Source organism: Ursus arctos, unplaced genomic scaffold (genome assembly GCF_023065955.2).
Source record: "Ursus arctos isolate Adak ecotype North America unplaced genomic scaffold, UrsArc2.0 scaffold_8, whole genome shotgun sequence".
NCBI classification, from domain to species: domain Eukaryota; kingdom Metazoa; phylum Chordata; class Mammalia; order Carnivora; family Ursidae; genus Ursus; species Ursus arctos.
The window spans coordinates 32,308,029-32,334,726 of record NW_026623100.1 but is presented as its reverse complement, the minus strand read 5'-3'; the positions used below and the strand labels follow the sequence as shown (position 1 = coordinate 32,334,726).

The 26,698-nt window shown below is 40.1% G+C and overlaps 1 protein-coding gene across 4 annotated transcripts in view; it reads right to left on the bottom strand.

The window, feature by feature from the left end:
• MEIS1 (Meis homeobox 1) overlaps positions 1–26,698 on the bottom strand; it is a 133,206-nt gene that overhangs the window by 5,001 nt on the left and 101,507 nt on the right. For all 4 annotated transcript variants that reach the window (XM_026484432.4, XM_044377625.3, XM_048222589.2 and 1 more), the window contains exons 9-10: positions 18,278–18,354; positions 1–18 (exon numbers count right to left, since the gene is read on the bottom strand). The exon at positions 1–18 is cut by the window's left edge. In XM_026484432.4, the coding sequence (XP_026340217.1) occupies positions 1–18; positions 18,278–18,354 (95 nt within the window). The remainder of the gene's footprint in view (positions 19–18,277; positions 18,355–26,698) is intronic.

Below are 26,698 nucleotides of genomic sequence, written 5' to 3'. Positions count from 1 at the left end.
CTCCGGGCATTAATAAACCTGTAACCAAGAAAGTAGAGCAAATCATTATTCCTTGAACAAAAATGTGGGGGTGGGGGTGGAGGAAGAGGAGAAGACGAAGCACAGTGAGAGCAAAGCTAGATCTTGGCAAAGTGGTTCTCTGCACCACTCTGTGCTCGGCTTCACGTGCCCCACAACCTGCAACCCCCAGTGACCTTTGAGTACACAGGCTTGGGGTTTCTGAGTTGATTCATGTTTGCCTGTTTTACCGCAGTTGGACACTTCCATTTCATCTTTTCATGGGGGAATTAGCAGAGTTTTCAGGAAACAATACAAGCCACCACTCTTTTCAATTGCAAGGGGGGAAATTTGGCGTAGAGAGCAAGATGTTCATAAGGGCATCTGTTACCTCTCCTAATTAGTGACATTTCAATCTTACGTTCTCTGACTTCTTTTTTACGGTTTTTATCAAAACCTTCCCTACCTCTTGCAAACCTAATTCTATTTTAATGCCCACTATTAAGATAATGAACTGGGATGGCAGCACACCATCAAATGAGAGAATGTCTGGAGTTTATCACCACTAACTCACACTGCTGGGGACTTCAGAGAAACGCATTCCTTGTAGAGATTTCTTGGGGTGGCTTTTTTTTTTTTTTTTTTTTTGGCTCTTTATGCAAAGTCTAAGGTCAAGGCGAGGTCACAGCTATACAGTAATTGAACTTATAATATTGCTTTCTCCAGCTAGTCCTGAAAATTTATAAAAACATCTAATTAAGTTATTTAAGTGTCTTAATAAGGCTTATTTTTTTTACAATATTTGCAGCCTCTCAAAAAGTGGCTAGCCACCGATTTTTTTTAAGTGGTTAGTACAAGCCCTACAAAATGAAGCTTGTGAAATTTCTAACTCTTAAGATCCATTTGTGTTGCGTAATGCTAAGAATTACACATCAAATACAGAAAATAAGTGGGACATATTAGATTCTGAAAAAGTAAATAAAGTGCTTTTCGTTATCAACTCAGATTTGAATAGATGGAACACGAGCAGCACGTAAAAAAATACAATGAAAAGTTTAATAATGATTAAAGGGTCCACAGTCCAATACAAATTCTAGTTTGTATGTCTGTCCGCTCAGGAAGGAAAATAGTTCCTAAAAAAACAAACCACTAAACAGAAAGGGACAGGTTTTTAAAATAAAAATACATGCTTCGTGACATTTTAAGATTCTCAATATCCTATATCCTTATGTTCTTTTATTATCCAGAAAGTAATTAAAGTCAGTAACAAAATGGACTCTAACTAAAAGGGCACCATCAGTGCTAACGCTTATCTTATAACTCTTATTATATATTATATCAGCTCTTGTATATGAAGTCCCTGAACTGGCTAATAAAAATATTTAAAACACAGATCTACAACAAATTGTGTTGCAAATCAGGTTATCATTATCTTGTATAAACCATGAAAATTGGAATCATGTGAGCAGAAGGTTAGATTAATTCTCCATTCTCATTATAAGCACAGGTGTAGCACAAACACCATGTGAAATAACCAATTAAAATGAAAAAAAAATCTGCTTTTTCATTAGCTGCCTTCACTGCATGACCAATTAGAAAATTATTTAATATTAATATTCCGCATATACCAAAAGTAATTTTCATAGTAACTAACATAGGTAAAAGAGCAAAAAAACAGCTCTTTATCTATGGTACTGTTCATAATCTGCAGGCTTTTAGAGGAAAGGAACACTGATAACGTTTTTTAAAAGTCCTTTTAAAAACATTATTTTGCAGATATGATTTATACTATTCCTCTAAAAACAGGAAGAGCACTTTTTAACAAATGAGAAGCCAAGGCTCAGAGAAATTAAGTGACTTATTTGAGGTCACGTGTTACCCAAGAGATGTTAATAACTTGCTGAATGACACACAGCTGGCAAATGGTAGTGACCACCCCTTCTCCCAACACCCTGTCAAGAGCGTGGCCGCTGCTGTACCGCCCATCTAGAATATTCTGAACCAAACAGATATCTAAGAATGAGCTGGTTTTGAGCCAGTCACCACTGGCAACAACCCTGCTGTTGAGTCTGGGAATAAGCATGATTGAACATTTTCTAGACTGGGAATTTTGATGACTGTACTGTTTGCGCATATGGACAAAGATGAGGCTACACATCAGAAGATTCAGTGACTTATCTGTATTCCAAAGCTTGCTTCCTTCACACTCATATATTCAGATTTCCAAAGACCAGTTCATAATAACCAACTCCAGTTTGAAGTCATGACTATTAAACCCAAGGAATCATAGAAAAATTGAACCTCAGGTTTGAAAAGGGCTTTCACTGTCACCTAGGTTGGTCACTGACACGAATCACCTCTGTGATATCCCCACCACATAGACAGGTAGCCTCTGCTGGATTGTTTCTAAGAGAGCACTTGCCGCCTCACCGGAAAGCTACGGACAAGGTAACTATGAGAAGGCTTTGCATTACTTGATCTAAAATCCTTTCACCAGGACAACTCCTTGGGGGAATTTAAACAATTCTAATCTCATTTCTTCAGGATAGCCTTCAAATATTTAACTATTTAAATATTTAAAATTTAAACTATAGCCATCATGCACCATGTCCCATAGGCTTCTCCCTAGGTTAAACAATCATGATTCCTGTTTTGTTTTGTTTTGTTTTTGTTTTTGAGAGAGAGAGAAAGAGAGAGAGGGAGCGCCAGCACGGAGGGGAGGGGCAGAGGGAGAGGAAGAGAGAGACTCTTAAGCGGTTTCCATGCCCAGCGCGGAGTCCAAGGCAGACTCCACCTCACACCCTGAGATCATGACCTGAACCAAAGTCATGAGGCAGATGCTTAAGCAACTGAGCCACCCAGGCACCCCAAACATCCATGATTCTTAACAAGTTCCTTCTAGAATGAGACTTCTTCTTGGGTTTTGAGTCCACTCACCACCTGGGCCATACTCTCTGCTCAGTATGCTGAGGTTTGCCTGTGTGCCTCTAAAGGTCTTCAGGGGACATCATTAATGCGGTTACCCCACACCTGCTCTGGTTCCCGTGCAGAGAGTGAATAGCTCATCACAGCCTTTTAGCTAAGGGGCCACAGGTACCAGGTGCTATTTTCTTCCCTTTTGGTGGCAATAGCCATTTGTTGTTATTGACAACAAGGATGTAAGCAACCTAGATGATATGTAGACGTAAAGGTGAGAATCCGTGCATTTAATAAAATTAAAATCTAAAAAGCTGAAGCTCTCAGAACCCCTAATCACTTTGTCCAAACTGTTTGACCACAAGAGTAGTATGCTGAGCGCTTCTCACTTTTGAAAACAGATTTAAAACAATTGTTGAATATGATGAACATTATCGACACATATAGGACATAGTAAACTCTCTGAATCTTATGGGATTATGCTTCCTATACTTACATGAAACATAGATAATATTATCTAGAGTCATGGTAGACATCTTTATCTGAAAATAACTAAGTAAATAGCAAGAGATTTTATATTTTGAAAAACATCACCTTTCCAATTTGAAAACCATCTCAACACTTGGTTCTATTTAGTGTATTTTATCCTAGACTGTCTTCTATATACTCTCTTTGGAATTATGCTACATACAGCAAAGCCATGTGTTTAGATGGCTTCGGGGTGAATTCAGATACGAAAACATTTTCCTTCTGGGCAAAGTAATAAAATGACATTCTTGCTCCTCCCACTATAAGTCAAACAGAGGTCAGTTCCCCCATCCCTGTATCTGTTTAAATAAACTGGTCCAGCTGCTTGTTTCTAAAATGCCCTTTGACCTTGCGTCTCATCCTCCCTGCTTTTGTGACAGAATGCTTTACTTTCCATTGTGGAAGATTCTAAATTATCAAGAATTTTCTAAACACTGAACCAAAAAAAAAAAGACCTTTAGGTTTTATGTAAACTTGCATGAACATATTCCCTTCTTAAAACACTCATTTCGAGAAGCATCAGTAAAACAGTTATTTTAAGCTCATATGTGGTGTGTGGTGTGTTCAAATATATATCTATATTTATGTATGAATACATAAATATATATTAGAACTTTAACATAAGAAGAATTTTTTTGAACAGAAAAGAAAAGGAGAATGATAAAATTCCAATTCGAATGTCCAATAAAAAAATCTATTCTCCAACAACCACAAAATATATCCATGAAATATACACCATCTTTAGTACTTTCAGAGGAGACTTTTTTTTTTTTTACAATTGATGCCCAAACATTACAGCACTTGAAACTCAGATGTACGCTGTCAGAAATATGTGACAACAGGACAGTTCTTCTTACTTATTAAAATAGTTTCACACCTTACCTTAATAGAATGTAGCTCAAATTTGCCATAAATTGGGCATTTAGAAAGGTAAACTTTTTAGTTGGGTATAAGGTGGGGAAACATCCTGTTGCCTTTCCATATTACTTTCCAAACATCAAGGTATATTGTTTTTATAAACCCCATTTTCTTTGAAAACCTAATGTTCTTTTGTGAAGTACTTTTTAAGAACTGGACACCTTATAGGTGGTAAAAGACTGAATTAGGGAAAGAATTCTTATCTTTCCTTTTTTCACAGCATCATGGATTAGAATTTCTTCCCATAACCAAACTATCCCCTTTCTCAAAACAAGATGTTTTACCAAGGTTGGGAAGAAAATGGATTGGCCTTGTAGCTTCGTTCCATGTCAACATAAACAGAGGTGTATTTCTTTCTACCCAGTTATTTGTTTAGGACTAGAGTCCTACTAAGGGGGAATGGGAGGTTGAAAGGGGAGCAAAATCTTCAAAAATCTGAGACATGGGATCATCTCAAAGTTGGATTTAATTTTTTGCGTTTTTTAAGTAGGAATCAGACAAGGAGAATGGGAGATGAATCCTGAGTTACGCTTAAATTAATACAGGAAGTTTTCCTTTATTCCTTCTTTTCCTTGTCCCCTATATGCTTATTTATCATCAGACTTTAAAGCTTTGGGTGTTTGGTTGTTGGTTTTTATTTTTGTTTTTTTTCCATTCTGCTAATTCTACCTGTCTCTTTTCATTCTCCATTTTTGGATACCTGAATAGTTTTCTGATTAAGATCTGGTAGCACAGCAGTCTGAAGTTGACCTTTGCCCTTTAGCTTATCCTCCACTCCTTGCCCTGGTTACTTCCCACAAAACTGGATGCCTAAGTTTAGTTTTCCTCTTCGTGAGAACCAGGAAGGGTGGCGAGCTCACAGCGGGCATCCATTAGAACCAAACACAGGGTACATTTTCCCGGTTCCACAGACAACATTTTCCACATAGCTTTGCCCTTTTCCTCTACTCCATGCCTTTTGTCTTCCTCATACAAGTAATACTAACAATGCTAAAGAAAAATGACTTGCTCCCCCTCAGAAATAGCATTTTCACCTTTACTCAATGAATTCTCTTCCTCGCTGTTTGCCACCTACTTGTTTACTGATGATTAAGGGCAGCCCACGGTGTTACTTCAGCATGCCACTGCCAACTCAGTGAACCACGTAAAATCAAAATGCTGTTGTTTCTAAACAATGACAGGACTCTCAGTCATCCTCACGGTGTCTCTTGCCAACGAGGCTTAGTGAATAGTCAGGACGAAGGTAGCTACTCATTAAAGTATGGAGAAGGACCATTTTACGATACCCTCCTATGCCCAAGGAGCTAAAATTATCAACTTGATATTAAACCGAAGATTTCATTAAATAGCAAGGTGTGTTAGCAAAGATGCCTTTTACATTTATACTATCCATTAAATAAAGTATTAATTACAGTCATCTTTGATTAATATTTAGGCATTAGTTAGGAATATCTACATACATACTTAGTAAAAATTAATACCATGCATTCTTAAGAATAAGTACTGGTGATTTCTACATGCACTATTCTTTATGAATTAAAAATAAACAGCAAGTAAATATATATAATTCATTTAGGTAATCTCCATAAATATTTTTATAGAATTAAGACTTGTGAAAATTCTTCAAATACAGAATTTCACAAGGTAGTTGCCGGACTCCACAATTCTGTCCTTTTTCTTCTTATTCTATTCCATGAATTTCCTTCCTAGTATTTCTTTCAACTTTATCACAATCATTTAAACAAAACTATATATACTATGTATTTTGTATTTTTAAAGTCAGCATTTCCTAATAACTTGAAGGCCTGTTTTATAAACAAACCCTGCAGGGAATGAGTTCTAGCTATCTCTCAAATAACTCTCTGTTCTTTTAAACAAAAATCTACTTCAAAATCTTTTGTTGGATTTCTTCATTTCAGATTTACATTTACTTATTGAATTTAATGATCCATAACTGGCAGTCTTCAGGGTCCAAGCCTTCTACACTCCCTTCCTTTGTGAAATAAAATTTCATAAAACACAATTTTAAGACACTCAAGAAAGTTGACTCAATCTCAAGTCAAACCTTATGAAATCATGTTTCTGGCACCTTTTTCCAGTTTCTCAACCTCCTCCGGATCCAACAGTTCCAGGACTGCAATACATCATCTGTGTGTCTGAGGGTGGGAGAGGGGAGTGGACAGGAGGGGGAGAAGGGAGCACACGTTCTGCTCTCCATCCATTCTAAAAACAGAATATTGAAATTTCCTCCAATCACAGTAAGACCATCAATCAGCAGTCTGAGAAGATTCCCCTTCTTTAGCAATGATGGATGTATTTATCAAACTACTCTAGAAAGAGCTGAAGTTGTCTAAGACCACTGAGAAAGTTAATTACGTATAAAATTTTCTTCAAAGCAACTAGTGAAAAAAAATCACTAATTATCTGAAAATTATAATGCAAAGTAATAACAAACCCATGTATTAAGCATTGAAATAACTTTCAAATACTTCATCGCTTCATTATATATTATGAGACGTTTTCCTTGAAAGCAAATTATAAAATGATTTTTTATTCTAAAAAAATTAATAAGCTTGCTAAATCCTTTAATCTGACCTGAATTCAAAGCAAGGGGGGCTCCTTTCGTGGCCGATCTCTATTTCTTCTGCTACTACCCATGACTTTCTAGATCACTAAAGCACTAGGCTCCAAACTCAGTGGAATAAATTGTGGGGCTATCTTGCCAGAAATAGCATAAGAAATGCCCAACAGTTAAAAATATCTTAAGTATCCAATGATATAAAGCATATGTAATAAAATGGTATTTATGCAATATTTACTTAAATGTGACAATTCGCCAAATTTAAGTTTGTATAACTGCACAAATAAAAGACAAATAGTAGCTTGCTTAAGGGATATGGGATTAAAATGATTATTAGCACAATGAACAAGCAACAGGGCAGTGTAAGATAACAAAACCTCCTACAGTATTGAAAAAGCTGAAATAGGTATGATAATATCTTCAAAGAACAGACAGGTCTCTCTTTGGTTTAAGCTGAACCATTTCTCGTGTAAATTCTAACTTTCCCATATTCACAAAAAGTAAATAAAATTGCATCTAACTAGGCATCCCTTAAACACTACAGAATAAATATGTTTATTTAAAACAGATCTTAATGTTCTGCCAATTTCCATTATAAATAGGATGACCACACAATTTGTCATTTAAAGTTGGACACTTTTGAGAGTAAATGGACACTATTAATAATTCTGATGGACAACAGGCATACACCATGAATATTCCAGGCAGCTGGGGTGTATGGCCACCCTAAGGATCAAATATGTACTTTTTTCCCAAGTGAAACATCCCCTGAGTGATTTGAATTGCAACCGTCTTGTGTGAGAATGATGACCAGCCCTGGCATATGTAAGATGTCATAGAATCCCAGTAGCCCCCTGGACTGTCTCTGAGCCCCTTCCTTTCTGGAGGATCTCTCCTTTAGCTGCCTCAGCTCCCTAAGCCATCACTAGCCAAAAACTTCCCAGGCCTGGAGTCTCCACTCCAAGGAGTGCCAAGGAAGGAGATCTCAAAATTTAGCTTGATTTCCGCTTTCACCTGGTCAGAAGTTAGACTACAGAATGGCACGATGAAGCTTGACTCGAATGGAGGCCCGTCTCTCTCCCTTAGAAGGTTCACTGTAACTTCTGTTTTAATTCGTAAGGCTTGAAACCTGAGTTCTAAGTAACGTATATCAAAATGTAATCCATAAGCCTTAAATGCAAATGGAACCAATTATACCAATTACACTCAAAGGCAAAAATCTCTCCGTTGAGGTATATGACAACATTTTTCAAATGAAGGAAGTAAACTAATAAAATGACTTCCTCTTGGAACTTGTCAAATCTTTGGAAAATGCTTATGGTCGTCTAAGTCACACTGAGGAAATTTGGAGACTGTGTGTTTCACTTGAATGGCTATCCTTTTCTTTGAACAGTATCACTCATCACTATTACAGTCAAAACACTGGCCAAGGACAGGGAGAGTCAGAGCGGCGTCTAGGGAGAAGGGTGTGAGAATTGAGTGGGAAAACTGCCACTCGCAGCTCTGAGATCACAGCAGTGCTCAGGTGCTGGAACTGTGATGACCACGTGAGTCAATGTCTATCAAAAGAGTTTGCAAATTTAAAACCAAAAACAAGGGTTTGTTAAGATACTGTCATTAGGATTCTCAAAAAATGCCTAATGCTACAAACACACGTACATGAACACTTAGAGCTGCAAAAGGTGGACACGACTCAAATGCCCCCCAACTGATGAATGGATAAACAAAATGTGGCCTGTCCGGACAATGGAACATTCTTCAGCCATAAAGATGAGTACAGTACTGCTACCTGCTACATTCATGAACCTTGAAAACAATATGCTAAGTGAAAGCTTGAGCCAATCCCAAAAGGCCACATGTTTACATGACCGTGTTTATGGGAAATGTCCAGAATAGGCAAATCTATAGAGACAGACAGTGGGGGATGGACATATGGGAGGAGCAATAGCTAAAGGGTACAGGGTTTCTTTATATATAATATGTATATTACAGATTTTTTTTTTTGAGAGCGAGAGAAAGCGCGTGGGGGGGAGGGGCAGTGGGAGAGGGAGAGAATCTCAGGCGGACTTCCCGCTGAGCTTGAAGCCTAATGCGGGGGGGCTCCATCTCACAAGACTGAGATCATGACCTGAACTGAAATCAAGAGTCAGATGCTTAACTGTCTGAGCCACCCAGGTGCCCCTACAGGGTTTCTTTCTGAGATGGTAAAAATGTTCTGAAAGTGTCTATCGTGATGGTCGCATAATATTGGTGAATATACTAAAAACCACTGAATTGTACACTTTAAATGGGTAAATTTCATGGTATGTGAATTATATCTCAATAAATCTGTTAATAATAAATACTTAAGGGTAGAATGGAGGAGGTACTGAACAAGGAACCAGCCCCATCCTTGCCTCTCATTAGCAGCCTACCATTGAAAAGCCCCAAGCCCCACCTGTCAAATGGTGCATAAAATCCCATCCCGGACTCGGGCTCTGACATTCTGCAGCCTGATGTTCCTAAAATTTTAATCCATGCTCCTTTGTGATAAACTTCAAAATCTCATATTCCCTTGGTGATTTGGTATCTTAAAAGAAAGAGCATGACTAAAATCAAAAGTTAATTCTCAATAGGGTTTTTTATACTACATTCCCTCAAAATGATTCTGATATGCCTTTTCTGGGCCCCAGTCCCTCTCAGCCCCCACTTGGCCCTAAGGATGGGAATCTCTGCCATAACCTATTGCACTTTCCTTTCTGTAAACAGGACTACCAGGTGACCAGCCGTGGGAGCTGAGATCGGACATCTTTGGACATGTACGATTCTTTCCGTTAGCTTTTTCAACATCCCCTACTCCCTGCCCTTTCCAAGCACATATGAACTCCGACCCAAACTAGGGATCAAACAAAGTCAACCATAGCAGATGTGCAAGGGATATAGGCCAACCAACCCTGCAAGTGGACAGCAATTCTCAAAACTACTGATTTACTCTCAAATCAGAAATCTAGGGTAGGAACTTAAATATACGTGTTTTTAATCACAGTGCATTTAACTTCCATCCCGAGGCAATATATGATTCTTAAAATAGAGTGATTTTATCAATAGTAAGACAGATCTCTCCAATGACAGGAAATTCATTTTTGAACCCAAGACCAATAATCCCCATTGGCCTGAAAAAGTTGTGTTGGGGAAAGCAAATGTTTTATCCCTTCTTCAATGATCAGATCTAATCTTGTGAGGCATCAGGTCCTTTAGTCACATTGGTTAAGAGGGTAAAGAGGAAAAAGAAGAACCCTCAAGGACGGCAGCAGATGAAGGTTGTTTGTTTATTTGTTATTGTTCAGGTGTCAAGAGTCTGAGAGTGTTCGTTATTTTCCATGCTAATGGGTCGGGCTTAAAAGCCTCATGAGAATGGAAATAAAAAGGAAAATATCAATGACTATATGGGCAGTGAAAGGGAGAGCCCCCTTTTGCCAAAGGTCCAAGCATCCGTGCTGTTGGAGGTTACTGTTTGTTTGGCTGGTTGGTTTTTAAGGTTCCCTTTTCCCTTAAAAACTAAGAAAGAAGAGAAACAAAAACCTAAGCATCTACACAAAACTCTGGGTAGTCACACATTGGAGTGATTCGGGCCGAATCCCAGAGGACGTTTACCCTCCAAAACACTTCCTCCGCCCCAACCCCTGTCTTCACTCCATTTTTGAGAAAATCGTTTTATTCAACGAGGAGGCAACATTTGGCCCATTTTTTAATATTTCAGGCTGATTTCTTAACCACTCGGAAATGCTGTTTGTTTGAGGTGGGTGCAGCCTGAGCGAGATGGTGAGGTAAGAGAGAGGAGAGGGGGTCTCTGTGGGCACAGCTTGTGGGGCTTCAGTGCTCAATGGTTAATCACCCAGCCCCAGCCTCAGCGACTGTGGACACGAAATAGGTGGAGATCAGGTCTGTGCAAGCAGAAAATACCAGAAAGGCAAACTCTATGTAAACACACTTAAGACAGATTTGACAAGAATAGACCTAAACCTGACTTGCTAGGAAACTCCGAATGTCTAAGGCTTCAGGGTCCCTCTCAGCTGAGGCCCTTACCCCTTACAGAGCTGCCTTTGAGAAGGAAAAGAGTAACATTTGAAAAACTGAAACAAGTTTACAGAAGACAGCTGAGACATTTGTCCCCTTGATTCACATAGTGTGAGTTTCAAATCTGCTCCCACATGCAGGATTTATGTCATGCAATACAGTTCCTCCATGCATACTTGGAGCAAAGCCAAATGGGGGGCCGGGGCGGGGGACACCAGGCACATACAACCACAACTCAAAAAGTTATTTCTCCTGACCTATAAAACTCATGCAAAGAAGCGAATGGATAATGCTTAAACAGTCTTTTAATCTTATCTAACTGACACCTGACAACCCATTACTTATAGATTATTAATGCACCCGCTAAAAAGTTTGTCATGTACAAAATTACCACAGAAAAAGATGGAACGCCTGAGGAAAAAACAAATTTTGCTGTACAATAACTTCAGAAATTTCAAGCCTATTATCTGTCATGCCCTTCACAGACTCATAGCACACTGCTAAAAACAACTGATTTATCTTTATTATGAATCCTAAAATGACAGCACACATGTTTTTCGTGTCTTGTGATAATGTTTAATCTCATCCAGTTTTTATTTTACAGTGCTTGATTTGCTTATTGAAGATGAAGGAAAGTAGCAACTTTTTTAATTACTTTCCCCGTTTGTCTCTTTATCAGAGGCCCTGGGCTTCTCCCTCACTCTGCGCGTAAAGCTGAGTCAGAGGCAGCTTCCGAGCAACCGCGTTGCCTCTCTTCGGCTCACGGTCTGGCACGGGCTGGGAGAGGAGAGCTGGAAGAGGCGCGGAGAGCCACCCATGGGTTCCCCCCCCCCCCATCCATTCTGGCCGTGGAAGAGAGCGTGACTTGATCAAGGACACACATCTCCCTGGCAAGGAGTGGGGAAGACCGCTGAAATGTTTTGGCTCAACATGTCATGAGGCTTGCAGGGGAGTTTGCTCCTTAGCCACCTGCGGATGCCAGCTCTTCTCCCTGGACCCATCATGCCTCTCAGCCCCCTCACTTCCCGCGCTGTCTGCAAGTGACTGGGATCAGGCCCTGCTCTGCCAGACTGCATGACACACAGGCGGTTGTTTCCATTTCTCTGACCAGATCATTGTGCCAGGACACCGAAAACAACAAATCTGGCTTAATGAGGACTCGCAACAAGTCCTGCTGACCTACATACCATGCTCAAAGTCAACCACCAACCACTGGTTTCACAGCCTTGAAAGGGATCACGGACATTCAGAAACACCGGGCTCATGATGGATGCCTCAGTCTCCCCACTCATTCCACCCTGGGCCTCACTTGAACCCCAGCCCCAGAGGCTCCTGAAGTACTTGCCCAGATTGTACCGACCCCCCACTTGGGGCATCACACTCATGTCTTGTCCTGGAAAGCTCAGAAACCGTATGCGGGCTGGGGGAGAAACAGCAGTGATGCCAAACGGTATTCGGACTTCCGAAGCCACCTTCCTTGGTCACACACCTTCCTCTTTCTTTTCTCGCGTTGACTCGAGGCCCTGTCGTGGGAGGGGCAGGGTTTTCCACCCTGCGAGGTGGGTCAACACTTAGCCCTTCGGGAGGGCTTTCTGCCTTTCGTGGGATTCAGGGCGTGATTTCACCCAGAGGGGGGAACCTCTGAGTAAACTTGTGTAAACCTTATGACAAAGTATGTTTAACAGACTGCAGAGTCATTTTCAAAGAGGATTGTTTGCTGGAAATTTTTAGAATGTGCAGACAAAAGCAGCGTCTCTGTTGAACTCCTAAGACTCTCTGACATGACAATACCTGAAAGGTTCTAAATTCACAGCTCTTTTCCCTGCGAGCTATTTGCTCAGCTTTCCTAATAATACCCTGCCTGCCTGGCACCTCGCCAGCTCTGTCTCAGGCAATATGCAAGCTAAACATTTTTTGACTGATTTCAATATTTTTCTTATGAGCAACGAGACATATTTTATCTAGTGAGTATTACTGATTGCTATAATCTAAGCCCACAGTCAGCGCCTGTAAAGGTAATATTATTAGAATTGACACTCAAGGTGAAAAGCATAGCAATTAACTGGGGCTTGGAGAACAACAACCCATTCCAGAACATGCTGGAGAGTTATTCTACTCCTATTTCTCCTTCTTCTCTTTCTTCTTTCAAGAATATTGCACCTGTTACTCCATTGATCAATTAGGAAGCCTACCTTAAATGTAGGTTACACTGAAATCCTCAAAGGAAAAAGTTAAACTACCTGCTTAATAAAATTATCTTTTGTGTGTGAAGTTGTTCCATCCCTAGGTGATTTCTAGGCCAGGAAAATCACTATACACCCTGCACTTCCATTTTGCAGTTGAAGAGCAAACAAATGACCCAGTGTGCTTCTTGCACCGTTTTTTACATCTGTTTTCCTTGCTTTTGTGTCATGCCTCTGCTTAGCTTTATTGACAAAACAATCTGTGCCTAATGTTTAAACAACATCTGTAAAATGCATTATTAAATTATGTTGGAAGCAAAAGCAGAGTGATTCTATGAAACCCTGTGACCCCCTATTGATTTTTAGATCACAGAAGTTGAAAGGATAATTTGTGAATGTTTTAACATTTACATCTACACAGGTACCTATATTTATAGAATCTTTGATTATTTATAAAAGTATTTGCTACATTATTACCATAACTCAGAAAGAAACCTGACCTTTAACAGTCGAATCTGTTTATTATAAGGGAGATCCTATTTTTTAAAAATAAGTTTCCATTTTTACCTGCCAGTGGCATAAATCTCTAAGGATAACATACTTTTCCCCCCCACTGGTAATAAATGGGAAGTGATGCCTGAATGCTTTGCAGTTTTGAAGGCAGTAAATGAGGTAACTAGGAAAATCTGGTATATGTACTAAATCTGAGAATGGTAGAGCTGTGATAGTTCTGTAAAAAGTGTCACCTCAGATGTCAGGATGCTCCCTGGAATTTTATGCACCCAACTGATGGAGAGTGATTTTTCTTTCCACATACAGACTGCATTTCAGATACACTATATATTTTGCACCTAAGATCCATATTGCCTTCTCAGAGCATAAAGAAATAATCATTTAACATTAGGCCTTAATGGGAAAGTGTTTGGATGAGTAGTAGTAAACAAAGAAACTGTAAAATGTATTCAATACACCCTAGGCTAGAACTCCACTGAGGCAGAATGTTGTCTGAGGCATCCAGCAAGTACGCTACAACCACAGGCACAAGTCTGCATCATATGAAAGTCCCAGCTCTGCAACACTGCTGTGAAAACATGGAAGGAAGGCCAGTCTATACTCACATTTCCAAATAAAGTTGGTGTATTCAGGAGGAAAAAAAAAAAAGAAACAAGTATTGACTCTGTGTGTGTGTGTGTGTGTGTGTTTTCTTTAAAGTTCTACCTAAATAACTAAAGATCTAAATAACCACCTTAAAATTTAAGAAGTGTCTGCTTAAATGACTAAAACATTCAACATAGGAGTCATATGTTTTCACGGCTGATATAACAGAAGTAATTTTCACAGCCACAACAACAATGGAAAAACAAAAAGGCAAAAATCCCAAATGCTATTATTTCTCATTTTGGGATCGAATCATAATTGGGAGGGAGAAAGCAAAGAAAGAAGAATTGAATGTATAGCACATATTATATTTCAAAATTACTGTGCTTTTTTTTTTTTTTTTAAAGATTTTTATTTATTTATTTATTTGACAGAGATAGAGACAGCCAGCGAGAGAGGGAACACAAGCAGGGGGAGTGGGAGAGGAAGAAGCAGGCTCCCAGCAGAGGAGCCTGATGTGGGACTCGATCCCATAACGCCGGGATCACGCCCTGAGCTGAAGGCAGACGCTTAACCGCTGTGCCACCCAGGCGCCCCAAAATTACTGTGCTTTTAAATCTAGGTCTACCATGGCATGCTGGAGTGAAATGTTTAGGCAGTGAATTAGGGACGTTGATTTTTTAAAAATATGCAGTTGCCTCAGATACTTCTACAATTTAATTAAAAATATTTTCACCCAAATTATTTGCATCATTGTCTCAATTCTCAAAAAATTTGTTGGTACAGACTTGTTCTATGATGTCTCATCTAATAAATTTCACATTCCATTCCCGGGCCCAGTTCCTATAAGCACTAATAGCAACCATTTTTAGATTCCTCCTCTCTGTTTTCATTCTGACACATAGATCAAATATAAGAGTTACAAGAGTTATATTTCTTTTAATCCAAATTTTCTTTTAATGCATCAAATCTGTCTTGTTGTTTTCCACTTAAATTCTCCCTATTGTCTCCCCCCAACCCCAGATCCCACCTGCTTTAGCCTCGGCTAGCCAAGGCGGGTAGTTTGTATCTCTCATGGCAATTAGAGAGATGGGCGATCAGTTCAGCGATGGGGAGAAAGAGCCATTACAACACACCAAACTTTGCTCATCTATGTTTCAGGCAAAACCGAACTCGAAGCTGCACCGGCCAGCGTTTCTAAGACAAGCTCACAACCAGACATGAGTTGATATTTTTCACTTTCATATTGTGTACTTCGATACATGATGTTGCTGCCAATAATTATGACTGATCTACACCCAACCTGCCCTTCAGCATTTTATTAAATCTCTTCAACAGTGACTCATAGTTCGTACAAAATGTACATGTGTGTTAACAAGTTTTAAGAAATCCAAGAGGGAAGACACACATTTTTTAATGTTGTGGCTAAATGAAGTGAAGGGGAAATGTTAAAGTACTAATGAGGATTTTCTCTTAATTATGATTTCCAGAAGGAAGGATCTTGGGCTTGACGCTCAATACAGGAAAAAATGTTTACAAGCTCTCAAGAAAGCTTTGTGTAATGTTTTATTATGGTAAAGTAAAATGAAAAGCCTTTCGTGGTTATGCTGCTTTTAGTCCTCAAGGATCCCACAATTTAAGATGCTCTGACATCTTCGGTTTTCATACAATACCATCTGGGTTTCCCCATTTTTGCAACCTACTTCCTACTCAAAGCTAAAAAAAAAAAAAAAAATCTATCACCAGCTCCATCAAAGTTGAAGGTTTGGACGAAAATTAAGAAACCATTAGAATCTCGAGTCGAACACAGGAATGCCATTATTCACCACACTTAGGAGAAACAATCTCTCTTACACCTTTGCTTTACTTGAGGGAAATTCTCTACCACACAGCTGTTAGAGCTGAAAGGGTCGCCAAATACAAAACAATGACGTGCGAGCCAAAGTCACCTCTAGCTCCATAGAGAAGGAGGGAGAAACAGGCGCAGGACACAGGGCCAGTGGAGAACAGGACGGTGTTCGCAGCCCGCGTAACTCACAGTGACCGGTGTTTACGTACCAGGGCGGAACTGAGTATCGGTGTGAAACGGATAGTAGCTGCTCTATGGTCACCGCACAGAATCTGGGAAAGTGACAACTGCATGCTGTTCCATGTCCCAGGAATGCCTGCCTGCCCGTGCAGCCACAGGACACAGCTCTGAAGTTCGCCCACCTCTGGAAAGCAAGTTGTCTTGGGATCTGTTGTCCGGTAACAATGTTTATGGAGGGGGTTTGCTAGCGACGGGGCAGAGGGAGAGGTGCGGCGTGTGATAGATCACCTGAGCGGCCCCGCTTTTGCCTTCCTTAGTTAGACTTCGCCCTGCCACTCCTTGGCCCTCAAATGGGAACGTTTCCCAGGGAAATAATATTAGTACAGCCTCCGTTGTATTAAAATTGCATCATCGGTTTAACCTTGAAAATACATTTGAATTCAGACGTGCGCGCAAAATTGATGGTCTGTCCTATAAACATTGCCCAGGAGGACCTGAAGCCTAAGTTCAAATATATAGTATCAACAGTCTTGGAAATTAGGATACAATAGCAGGCACAAATAGGCAAACAAAAATCCTCAGCAGGGACACACTCCTAGCAACACATGCAGGTGTAGGACGGCTTCCGCGGGCTCCCTATGCACTTGACTGAAGGGCTGCAAAAATTGATCTCCCAAGGCTGCGGTAAGGTCATAGAAATTGATAACCCTTACAAGCAATGCTTATGTGAGTCTGTCTGTGTCTTGCAGATAGTGCACTTTGTAAATTAATCCTCCAAAGGCAAATATATTGTAAGTAGCTTGTTATCTCTAAAATACTAAATTGAAGAATACATGGGATTATATTGACAGAAATTACATTTTCTGTAATGGGGTTTAATATATCTGGAATCTCTCCCAAAGGCTCCCAGGCTCTCTAACAGAGAAGGGTCTGTTAATGTAGGTGCAATGGACATCAAGAACAAATTTATTCACCAAAATGGATTAGGCCATGTAATCAGAGATTCTGTAATATTAATCTTTGACACTTATTGAACAGAAAGAAATACTTCTGTCTGCAAACTGGCATTCCCAGTTCTCCCCTTTCCCCAACCAGGCTGTGGGCCTTTTCTGGATTTTACTTCAAAGAGGATAAGGTTTCCCCATCATAAACACTAATCTGAAAATATTAGGACAATTAATTAGATACACTTAGTTTGAGAGGCTATTGGATTTCGATACCCTTCAAATATGACACTAGCTCTGGGTGACTGTACGCACCTGGCTTCCAGCACACTCACAAAGGGTAATAAATCGTACTTTCCCAAGGCCTCGCTGCTGTACCACCGCACACTGTCAGAATATTGTTGGCTGGTACTTGGTACGGAATCTCAGCTTCCCCCAAATCAGGAATTCACACATTTACTTAGAAACAGTATTGCACAGCCTGGAGATACAGCAGGTTTTGAATGGCTTCAAAGTGGAAACATAAATAATTTCTCTTTTTCCACGGACAGAAGATAGGAGGAAACGGGAGACTATCCTCGAATGCTCAGTCCTAACAAAATAACTGCAGTTAGTTATTCACTGAATGTAAAACCTGACTGATATGTGATGGTGCATTTTCTTTCTTCCATAGAAAATAGGCTGATATCACTCTTTCTATCGATTATCCTAAAGGCGGGGGGAGCCATTTAAAGAGCCACAGTGAAAGTTAATTAAACACTTACTACTTATACTATGCCTAAAATTTGTCATTTTAAAGGCGATGGAAAACAATGAATGTTGGGGGTGTGCGGGTGTGGGTGTGTGTGTCTTTTCCATGCTACTAAGTGCTCTGACCTATCAGTCAACCATTTATTTTCACCTTTGGATCCACAGGCCACCCGGGAAAGCAGCAACAACTGGGTGTGTCTTCTTAATGCAAAACATCAGCGGCAGGTCGCCAGAGGGGGAAGCGGATTGTGTGTAAACACAAAGCCGAATTACTTACCAATTGTTCACTTGTAGGATGGTGAGTCCCGTGTCTTGTGCCAACTGCTTTTTCTGTTCTTCAGAAGGGTAAGGGTGCTGAAATAGAACAAAAAAGATAGATGTGTGCACATATACTTTGGGGAGATAGTGTAGCGCGTATCACATGTCAGGTGCAATGCTGGGGGCTGGGGGTTCAATGATAAACACATATGCTCTGTAAAAAAAAAGTATATCAGGCAATATTTAGGCTATTTTGTCAATAGCCTAAGTGTCTAGTGAAGTCTATAATTAAAGGTAAAAATGCTGAGGTGTGTCACTCTTATTAATGGAATACTACATCACCTAATTAATGGCAGTAAAAGACAAGCCAATTACAAAGATTAGTGAAGTGTATAAATAGCTACTTAGGATACTTGCAGAACCTTGATACTGAGTTTATCCTTTCGGGTTTATTTGTTGCAAACAGAGAAAGTTTAGTATGATCTTCACTGTATCTTATAGGATTGAAATAAGGACAAGCCATTTTTGATGATATGAAAGCCTATCACCTTGACATAGTATTTTCATAGAGCCACGGACTTCTGAAGCTGAACCATTTGGACCAACCACCTTAGCTGAGGTCCCCAGTATTTAAGCACTCTGCTAGCATGACATTTTCCCTCCAAAACACCATACTACCAGATGCAAATATCAAAATTAAAGTGGGTGTATTTTTTTTTAACCACTAATCATTGTAGCTCTTCTGAAACGCAAACAAATGACATCCAACCAAAGTTGGTTGCCATATCTGAATGTCAACACATGCTGGGATTCTGAACACAGGCCAATACAAGGTCAAAGACCAGCATATTTTGCATGCTAAGAACAAGCCCGGCCATGTTCCTCATGAGTTAGAGTGGATAAAAAAGTATTACAGGATTAGATAATAAAATGAAATTCATACCCTCTTGAAAGAATGTTTGGAATTCTGTTGAAATTAGTTTTGGCACCAATTCTTTGGTTCGGTAGTGAACTATATCTAAATCTGAAATACACATTTGTGAAGCCTGGAACATGGTATCCATCTATGGACACATTGACCAGCTTGAAACACTACATCCTAATAAAGTCTCCTAAGATAAAAATTGTTCTGCTAGTCAACGCTCTATTCCCTTATGAATGAGAAAGGGCACCCTCAACTCTCAATTTAACTATCTGTGCCATTGGAAACTAAATTCTGGTCTATTGAATGTTAATTAACATAGCTTTTAATCTCATTAATAATGTCTGATTAGATGCTAAGAAGGTTCGTTAATGACCACTTTAATGCTCTTATATGTAAGTTTAAATATGTTCTATATCTGTACACGTGGGATTCGTTTGTGGAGAGCAGAGATGCGGCAATTTTTCCCATAAGCATTGTCTTTGATTGTCACTTAATCAATAAATACACAATTAGAATAAGGCTTTGCTTTCATGGAATATAGTGCCTTTCTCTAAAGAGCTCCAAGTATATTACAGACAGGATGGTGATTAATCCCCATTATATCCCTTTGAGGGACATAAATGGAATCTATTGTCCCTCCTGTCTTACAGGTGAGGAAACTGGCCAGGGAAAGTCATGGTCAGCAGCCACAAAACTCAGTGATATTTCCTGCTTCCCTTCCAGTCTCTATGCCTCACCATGACTGAGGGATGTGGCAAATGGCTCTCAGAATCTTCATTCTTACGCCCGCCCCGAAACCTCCAGCCTGCTTCCTACGTCTGCAAGGCACGCCGCCTTCCAGCTCTGCCCACCGCTCAGACTTGGTGGCCTTTTCTTCACTGCCCCCCACTCCTCTGTCCAGGCACACAGTCCTCCTTTCTGTTCTTCCGACACACCAACCTGTCCCCACCACTCAGGCTCCGGCTCCAGGGTCATTTTGTCATCTCAGGCCCAAGGCCAAGCCTCACCCACCAGCCCCCATTATTGTTCTCACATCAGGCTTTTCCTTTTTCCCTAATGGTAAAGCATCGCTCTCTGAAACACCTGCTCGGGTGATTTGGGTCCTGTGCTGTGCCTCCTCTCACCCACCCAGCAGCTCCAAAGTCCGGGACTTTCTCATTCACCATTCTCAAAGCCCAGCCTGGCACGTAACAGGAGATGAGTAAATATCTGTGAACCAAGAAGGAGGCTGTGTCCTGCCATGATACACGGATACTCTCCACTCAGGCAACACTGACATGTATAATAAAAAATTTTTCAATAGCTCACAGGAGAGATAAACAATCCAATTTGAGATCCACAATGCTGCTTTCCTAACTTCATTCCTAATAGTGATGTCAACCCACTCGTCTCAAGTAACAGTATATAAACTTCATAATAGGCTAAGATCATAGGTGACAGTCCCCCTACTCAACATAATGCCAGGCATCCCAGGCGAAATCTCATGACCGGATACTGAGTTAAAAGCAGTTCTCCCCCCTAAGGTTGAAAACGTAGCTCCTGCCACACAATACAAACCACATGAACCTCTTATCCTGTGAACAGATAGTGAATTAGGGTTTGACATATAGAAGTTCTATGTCGACACTCGTTGAAGAATTGTATCTAAGGTATACACGACCCTATTAGACTGTATAAATTATGCTGCTGTTCACTAATTATGAGATTTCAGACAAGGGACAACTTTCCTAATCCTCAATTTTGTCATCCGGAGTTTAAGATCCATCAAAGTTCAAGGTTACCCAGGCTTGCAATTCTTACACATTATAAGTCTGATTTTGAAAAACACAAATTTTAGCATCCAAGCTGTTGGCACTCCTCGCCATATAAAGTGGTGGACCCCTGTACACAAGTCGTTTGCAATCTGCAACATCTTCTGTAATTTGCTTATAGTTTTTCCAGGTCCTGTGGACAGCTCAGTGATTTTCAGTAGAATTAATAAACATGTCAACAGTCTCTCTTCACTGTAGCTGGATGGCAATACCTTTTGCCCTGTCTTGTTAGCTGTGTCTTAATATGATGACCAAAACTGGATAAAAATTAATATTTATGCCATTTACCTTTAGTTACTTTGAAAATTGAGAATGGTCACACTCATTTATTTGTGCTGTGTTTTCAAGAGTATTTTTGCATGCCTGTTTGTAAGTTTTACAACCATTCTTACAAAGCAGATGGAACTCACATTTTACTTATGCATGCGGTGTCAGTAAATTCCCTCTGGATCATTAAAATTACCTGAATCATCACAGCTTCAAAGAGCAATCGATGGCCCTCAAAATTTCAGCGCAAATTTAGCTTGTTTCTTCACATCATGCAGTTTCTGATTTCGTAATTTAAATATCATAAAATGAGAAAGTTCTAGTCTTTTTTTCCTCTGTCACTTTTCATGTGATCTGATTTTATGTAATTGGAATAAACTGTGTCTAATTTCATGCAGCATAATTGCTAGGCAGCCTCAAGCTATGGAGACCCAGCACTCTGTCTCCATTAAACAATTTTCAGTCATTCAGGATATATTTTTTTTTAATAGAAATGAATGAGCCTGGATGAAATTAAATGTCACAATAATCTGGTCATTGTTAAGGGGGGGAAAGGTGTCAACGAAATTCCCTAAACCCTTGTCTATGGCAGGGAGATGGAATTTTTTCTTTTTCTCACAAAAGTTCTTGGCCTGCGTGTCCCACAAACTTTTAATTCCCCGAAAAAAAACAAAACAAAACCGTAATTGCTAGAATCACATGAAAGCCGTGACTTTAGGTAGCTAATCCAAAGTCAGCCAAAAATTCACAAAGAAGCTTTTAACTGAAATCCAGTATCTTTAAATATGTTAAATCCTATGCATCTTTCCTCAATAAGCTTTTTGTGGACAGTATGAGTTATTCCTTTGTAGACTTAAAAAAAAACACACACACAAAAACGACTTGACAAAAACCCAACACGCCACGAGCAAGGCCGCTGTAAAAACATTAGAAATCCTGTTGTGTTATGCCCACAGGGCTGGTGAGGCCCTTCTAACGAGGGGCAAAGGTAGACATGATTTTACAAAAGAGATCAAGAGAAGTGCCATTTTAGGAAGAGAATGGGAAATTCATTCCAAACCATTGCAACCAAGAGCCTAGGTCACCCCTTGCCATTCTCCTGAACCCCTTTGCTGTTAAGGGCAAGGACACCAGTTTAAGGAAGGTCAGGAGGTTCTGAGAAAGGGAAGGTGGGCTGCACTTGCCACCTACACCCATCAACCTAATCACTCGGGATATCAAAGCCAATTTGACCACAGTCCAGTCTAGTGCCAGGAGCCCAAGCCTTTGTTGTGTACATTAGCCTCATGCCATTATCTCTTAAAAGCTTAATTATTTGCAAACAATTGATCAAGATGGGAATTTGAGAAAGGATATGCAGGGGCCATTGGGAGAACTGCAACGCATTAAGAGAGCAAACAAAATTACCTTTAGATCCTACAATCAGAATTACCGATTGAGACGGGCCACTAGGCAGGGCAGTAGCTGCAAGGATTCCTTCCCGAGTGTTTCCCATTTGATCTGCATTAACACCTCAGGAATGAGTGAAAGCCATAAAAGAGTGATTATGTCAGGGTAAAGCTGACCCTCCCTTCCAGCACTAAACCGGCACACGTGTACCAGGCTGGCTTCGCTGGGGAGAGAAGAGATGCTGGACTCCACGGACAAAGTGCCTTGGGGGGAATGGAACCCCAACCACAGGGAATAACTCACAAACCCAACATCCTGATTTCCATAATCAATGCCCGACTTCTCTCCGGGGTAAGTCTCCTGCTGAAAGAGAAAGAGTTTGCCCCGCTTCCTGTGTTTCTGGCTCCGAAGAGCGACTTCTAATAATGACCTAGTACAGCAGTGATTGCTTAATAACCCCATCAAAGAATAAAATGATCCCTGGAGTATGTGGCCTGCGTAAGAGAAATGGTTAAAGAATGTCTCAGGAAAATCTAAAAATAGCCGACATAAAAGTGAAGTCGGAACTGTCATTTTATCAGCCCCAAAGAATAGAAGGCGACAGAAAGAAAATGGCAACGTGCTAAAGAAAGTTATCTCTGCACAATTCTGATTTTCATTTCTTGAGGCTGGGATGGGAGGGGGGGTGCTGGTGCCGGTTATGTGGTATTTACAAGTTTCCAGTACATGGGAAGAAAACTTACTTACTTAAACAATCAAGCAGACCGTTTCAGATGAGCATCCATGGCCAAAGAAAAAAACTCTTCAGTACACACAGATGGAAAATGTCCAGTCTTACATCTTAACGATATCCTTGACCAAATGTACGCCTTTCATCAAATTTTCCACCCCTGACTGCAAATGTGGATGCCAAGACAGTGATGAACTTTATCTTATCTACCCTGGTAACCAAGTTTCAATAACGTTCCCTCCCTCCCTGCCTTGCCCACTCTAACAGCACATTGTAATGGCAGCAGAAAATTTGAAAATAATCCTGTACAGAGCTCACTGGTGAGATAATGGAAGGCTACGCTGCCCCTTCTCAAGCCTCAGATTAGTAATTTCTTGTGACACAGAACTGCCTCTATACCGAAACTGCAAAACCGCTATAACAAAGCAATAGAGGTGGAAGCAATTTTCAAGCAAAATGTTACATGCTATACTTTAAAAGGTATGGGAATAGGTACCGTGGGAGCTGATCTAACAGGAGGAATTATGGCAACTGTCCAATATATCCCTTATCAAGGCAATGTTCTGTTGCTTGGCTGAATATGTTGGAAGAACAATTTCGGAACTTCTTTTATCCTTCTTCCTCCAGCCCTTTGCCTCCTCCACAGCTAAGTTTAATGCATTAATATAAGTTGACCTTGAGCTAAACTCTGGTATGTGATGGAGAGATACTCCCTTTAAAGTTAAAAAAAAAAAAAAAGAAAGCTACCATATGGCTTTTAACCATCAGATCTCTGTGTTCTTTTCAAACTTCTACGGAGTTTTTGACACTAAGGGAATATCGTGGATCTAAATTAAAACAACTAGCTATATACTTGACCTCCCAGAAGACAAGCAGAAACTTGCTAACCAAATATATTTATATTTGTTTAATGTAATGTTTTTCTGCCTACAAAAACTTCTCCCACTTTAAATAAACTTGCAGCCATTTTCCCCTTATGCATTGACTATGAATAGCTTACGCTGTGACAATTACATTGATCTAGGATACTTTTTTCCTTTAAAAAAAAATCCATCATGCTTCCCTATTGTCTTTCAGCTTTATGAATTAGTTTTACTGTTTCAGTGAATGCTTTTTTGTCTTTTGACTGCACATTATCAAAGAGACACTTTGTGCCTCCCATTTGCATTACAAAAGCAGGGCACCGCGCAGGGGAAGAACAGAGCCTGAATGCACAGTAGCTGAGTCCTGCATCCTCACTCCTGCTGGAATCAAAAGAAGAGCGGTGCGGTCGGTACTGGCTAAGAAGCCAAGAATGTTTGGAGCATCATCAGTGAAGTCACAGGACTTCGACCTGCTTTTTAATTCTCCACCAACGCTCCTAGATTGCCTAGTTGCTGCGATTAAATGTGCTCCATTGATGGCTCGCACTTGCTTTTTCTGAAGCCTCGTCAAGCCATCTTCCAGACAACGCCTCCGATTTCTTGTCTCTCCAGCAGCAGTGAGAAGTTGCTAGTGGAGTTATGCAAGTAGGGAAGTCAGGTAGGAATCTCTACACTTGATCTTATCACATGAAAATGACAGAAGCGTGGAAGGAAAAGTTGAACACTGGGTAATATTTCATAGCAATCTTTACTTTTGCACTAATGAGACTATCTTCATAATACACAGCAGTGAAAACATTGTTTTATAGTCAATTATAAGAGGCCAACACTACACCACCTTGCCTGGCTCATCTCTCTGACCTTTTAATTTCTTGTAAATATCAAGTAAATATAAAATAAGAACACTAAATAAAAAAAACCCAAATACTTAGATTAAGGGATTTCGTAGTCCCTCACGTTGGGGATTTTTTAAAAGTTGCTTGCAATGTTATAACAACGACAATGTTTAAATCTATTCTCTATTAGCTATATACATGTTATGGGAGGATTTTTAAGTATATGCATTAAAGCATAAAATTTAGACTGTAAATTAGCAATTACTTATATCCTCCTCCTAAAAGTATTAAAATTCATGAAGAGTGCTAAAATTATTTTGAACAGTTATGATTATTAATGAACTCCCTGAATATTGATTCTCTTAGTAGAAGACCATGGCTTATAAAAGGAAACACAAAAAGGCCAATAAGAAAAACAGGGTAGGAGGAGTAGGGGTTCAGGGGTGGGGGTGGGGGTGGGGGGGAAAAGTCATGCTTCATTTTTGTGCCCCCTTGGAATCACTTAACATCAGAGCTCATTTGCACTCTTACTGTTTGTCAGGAGGACACTGAATGCGTATTATCTCCTGTGCTCTTGGTGACCTTTATGAGCAGGGACTACACTTGGCTCCATTTCACAGAAGAGGAAGCTGAGGTTTGGTTAGGTCAAAAAAAAAAAAAAATGCAGGATGGCTCTCAGGTACTTGATTCTGGGGCCAGGTCTCCCCTTCCCTGAGTTTTTCCACTTGGTTGTGCTCCCACAGATGTTTCTTTCCCAGTCTCCATTCCCTATTTTAAGCTACATTTTAAAACCAAACACATATGATAATGGAGCATGAACTAAGTTCTTAATTATGGTGAGCAGTGACTGAACGTTCCTCTGCATTTTAACAGCCATGAACCCAGGAGACAGTGGCTGTTCTCCTACTCACCACCCCCACCCGCAGGTCCACTGCTTCTGCCCCGGACTCAAACATCAAGGGGCAGAGTTGGAGCCCTGGGGTGAAAGGTAATTCCCCAGAACCTTATCCCACGTTTTCCCTCCAACATCCATCCAAATGGACTTAGTTAATAGTAGCTTAGTAGTATTAGTAAGAGTAGTAGAAGCAGTAATGATAACACGAATTAGGGAATGAGGCTGTACCAGGCAGTGTTCTAAATGATTCACATGTATTAACTCATGTAATCCTCACAAAACCTGATAAGCTAGGCACCAACTATTATACCCATTTTACAGATGAGGAGACTTGGGCACGGAATGGACAAAGGGATTTTTCAAGTACACACAGCTGGTAAGCAGTAGAGCTGGGATTTGAAACTTGGTGGAAAGGGACAAGTCAGGGAAAACTCACTTCCAAACTATTTTGTACTTTAAATGATGGATGGAGCAATCCCACTCCTCCCTGATGAGTTAATCATGAATATACATGATGATTACTACTCATTTTATGAATAAGCTCTTATCTTAAGGTGTGTCTGTGTCTTATTTCTACAACTCAGTTCTGTTAATGGAAGCAATAGTAGATTTTGCTACAAGATACAAAACTCAGTGGAAGTAATACATCTCACACTTTATTCGTGCTTGTAACATTGCTTACAAATATGGGAACGAGGGTGGGTCATATAGAAGAACACTCTGT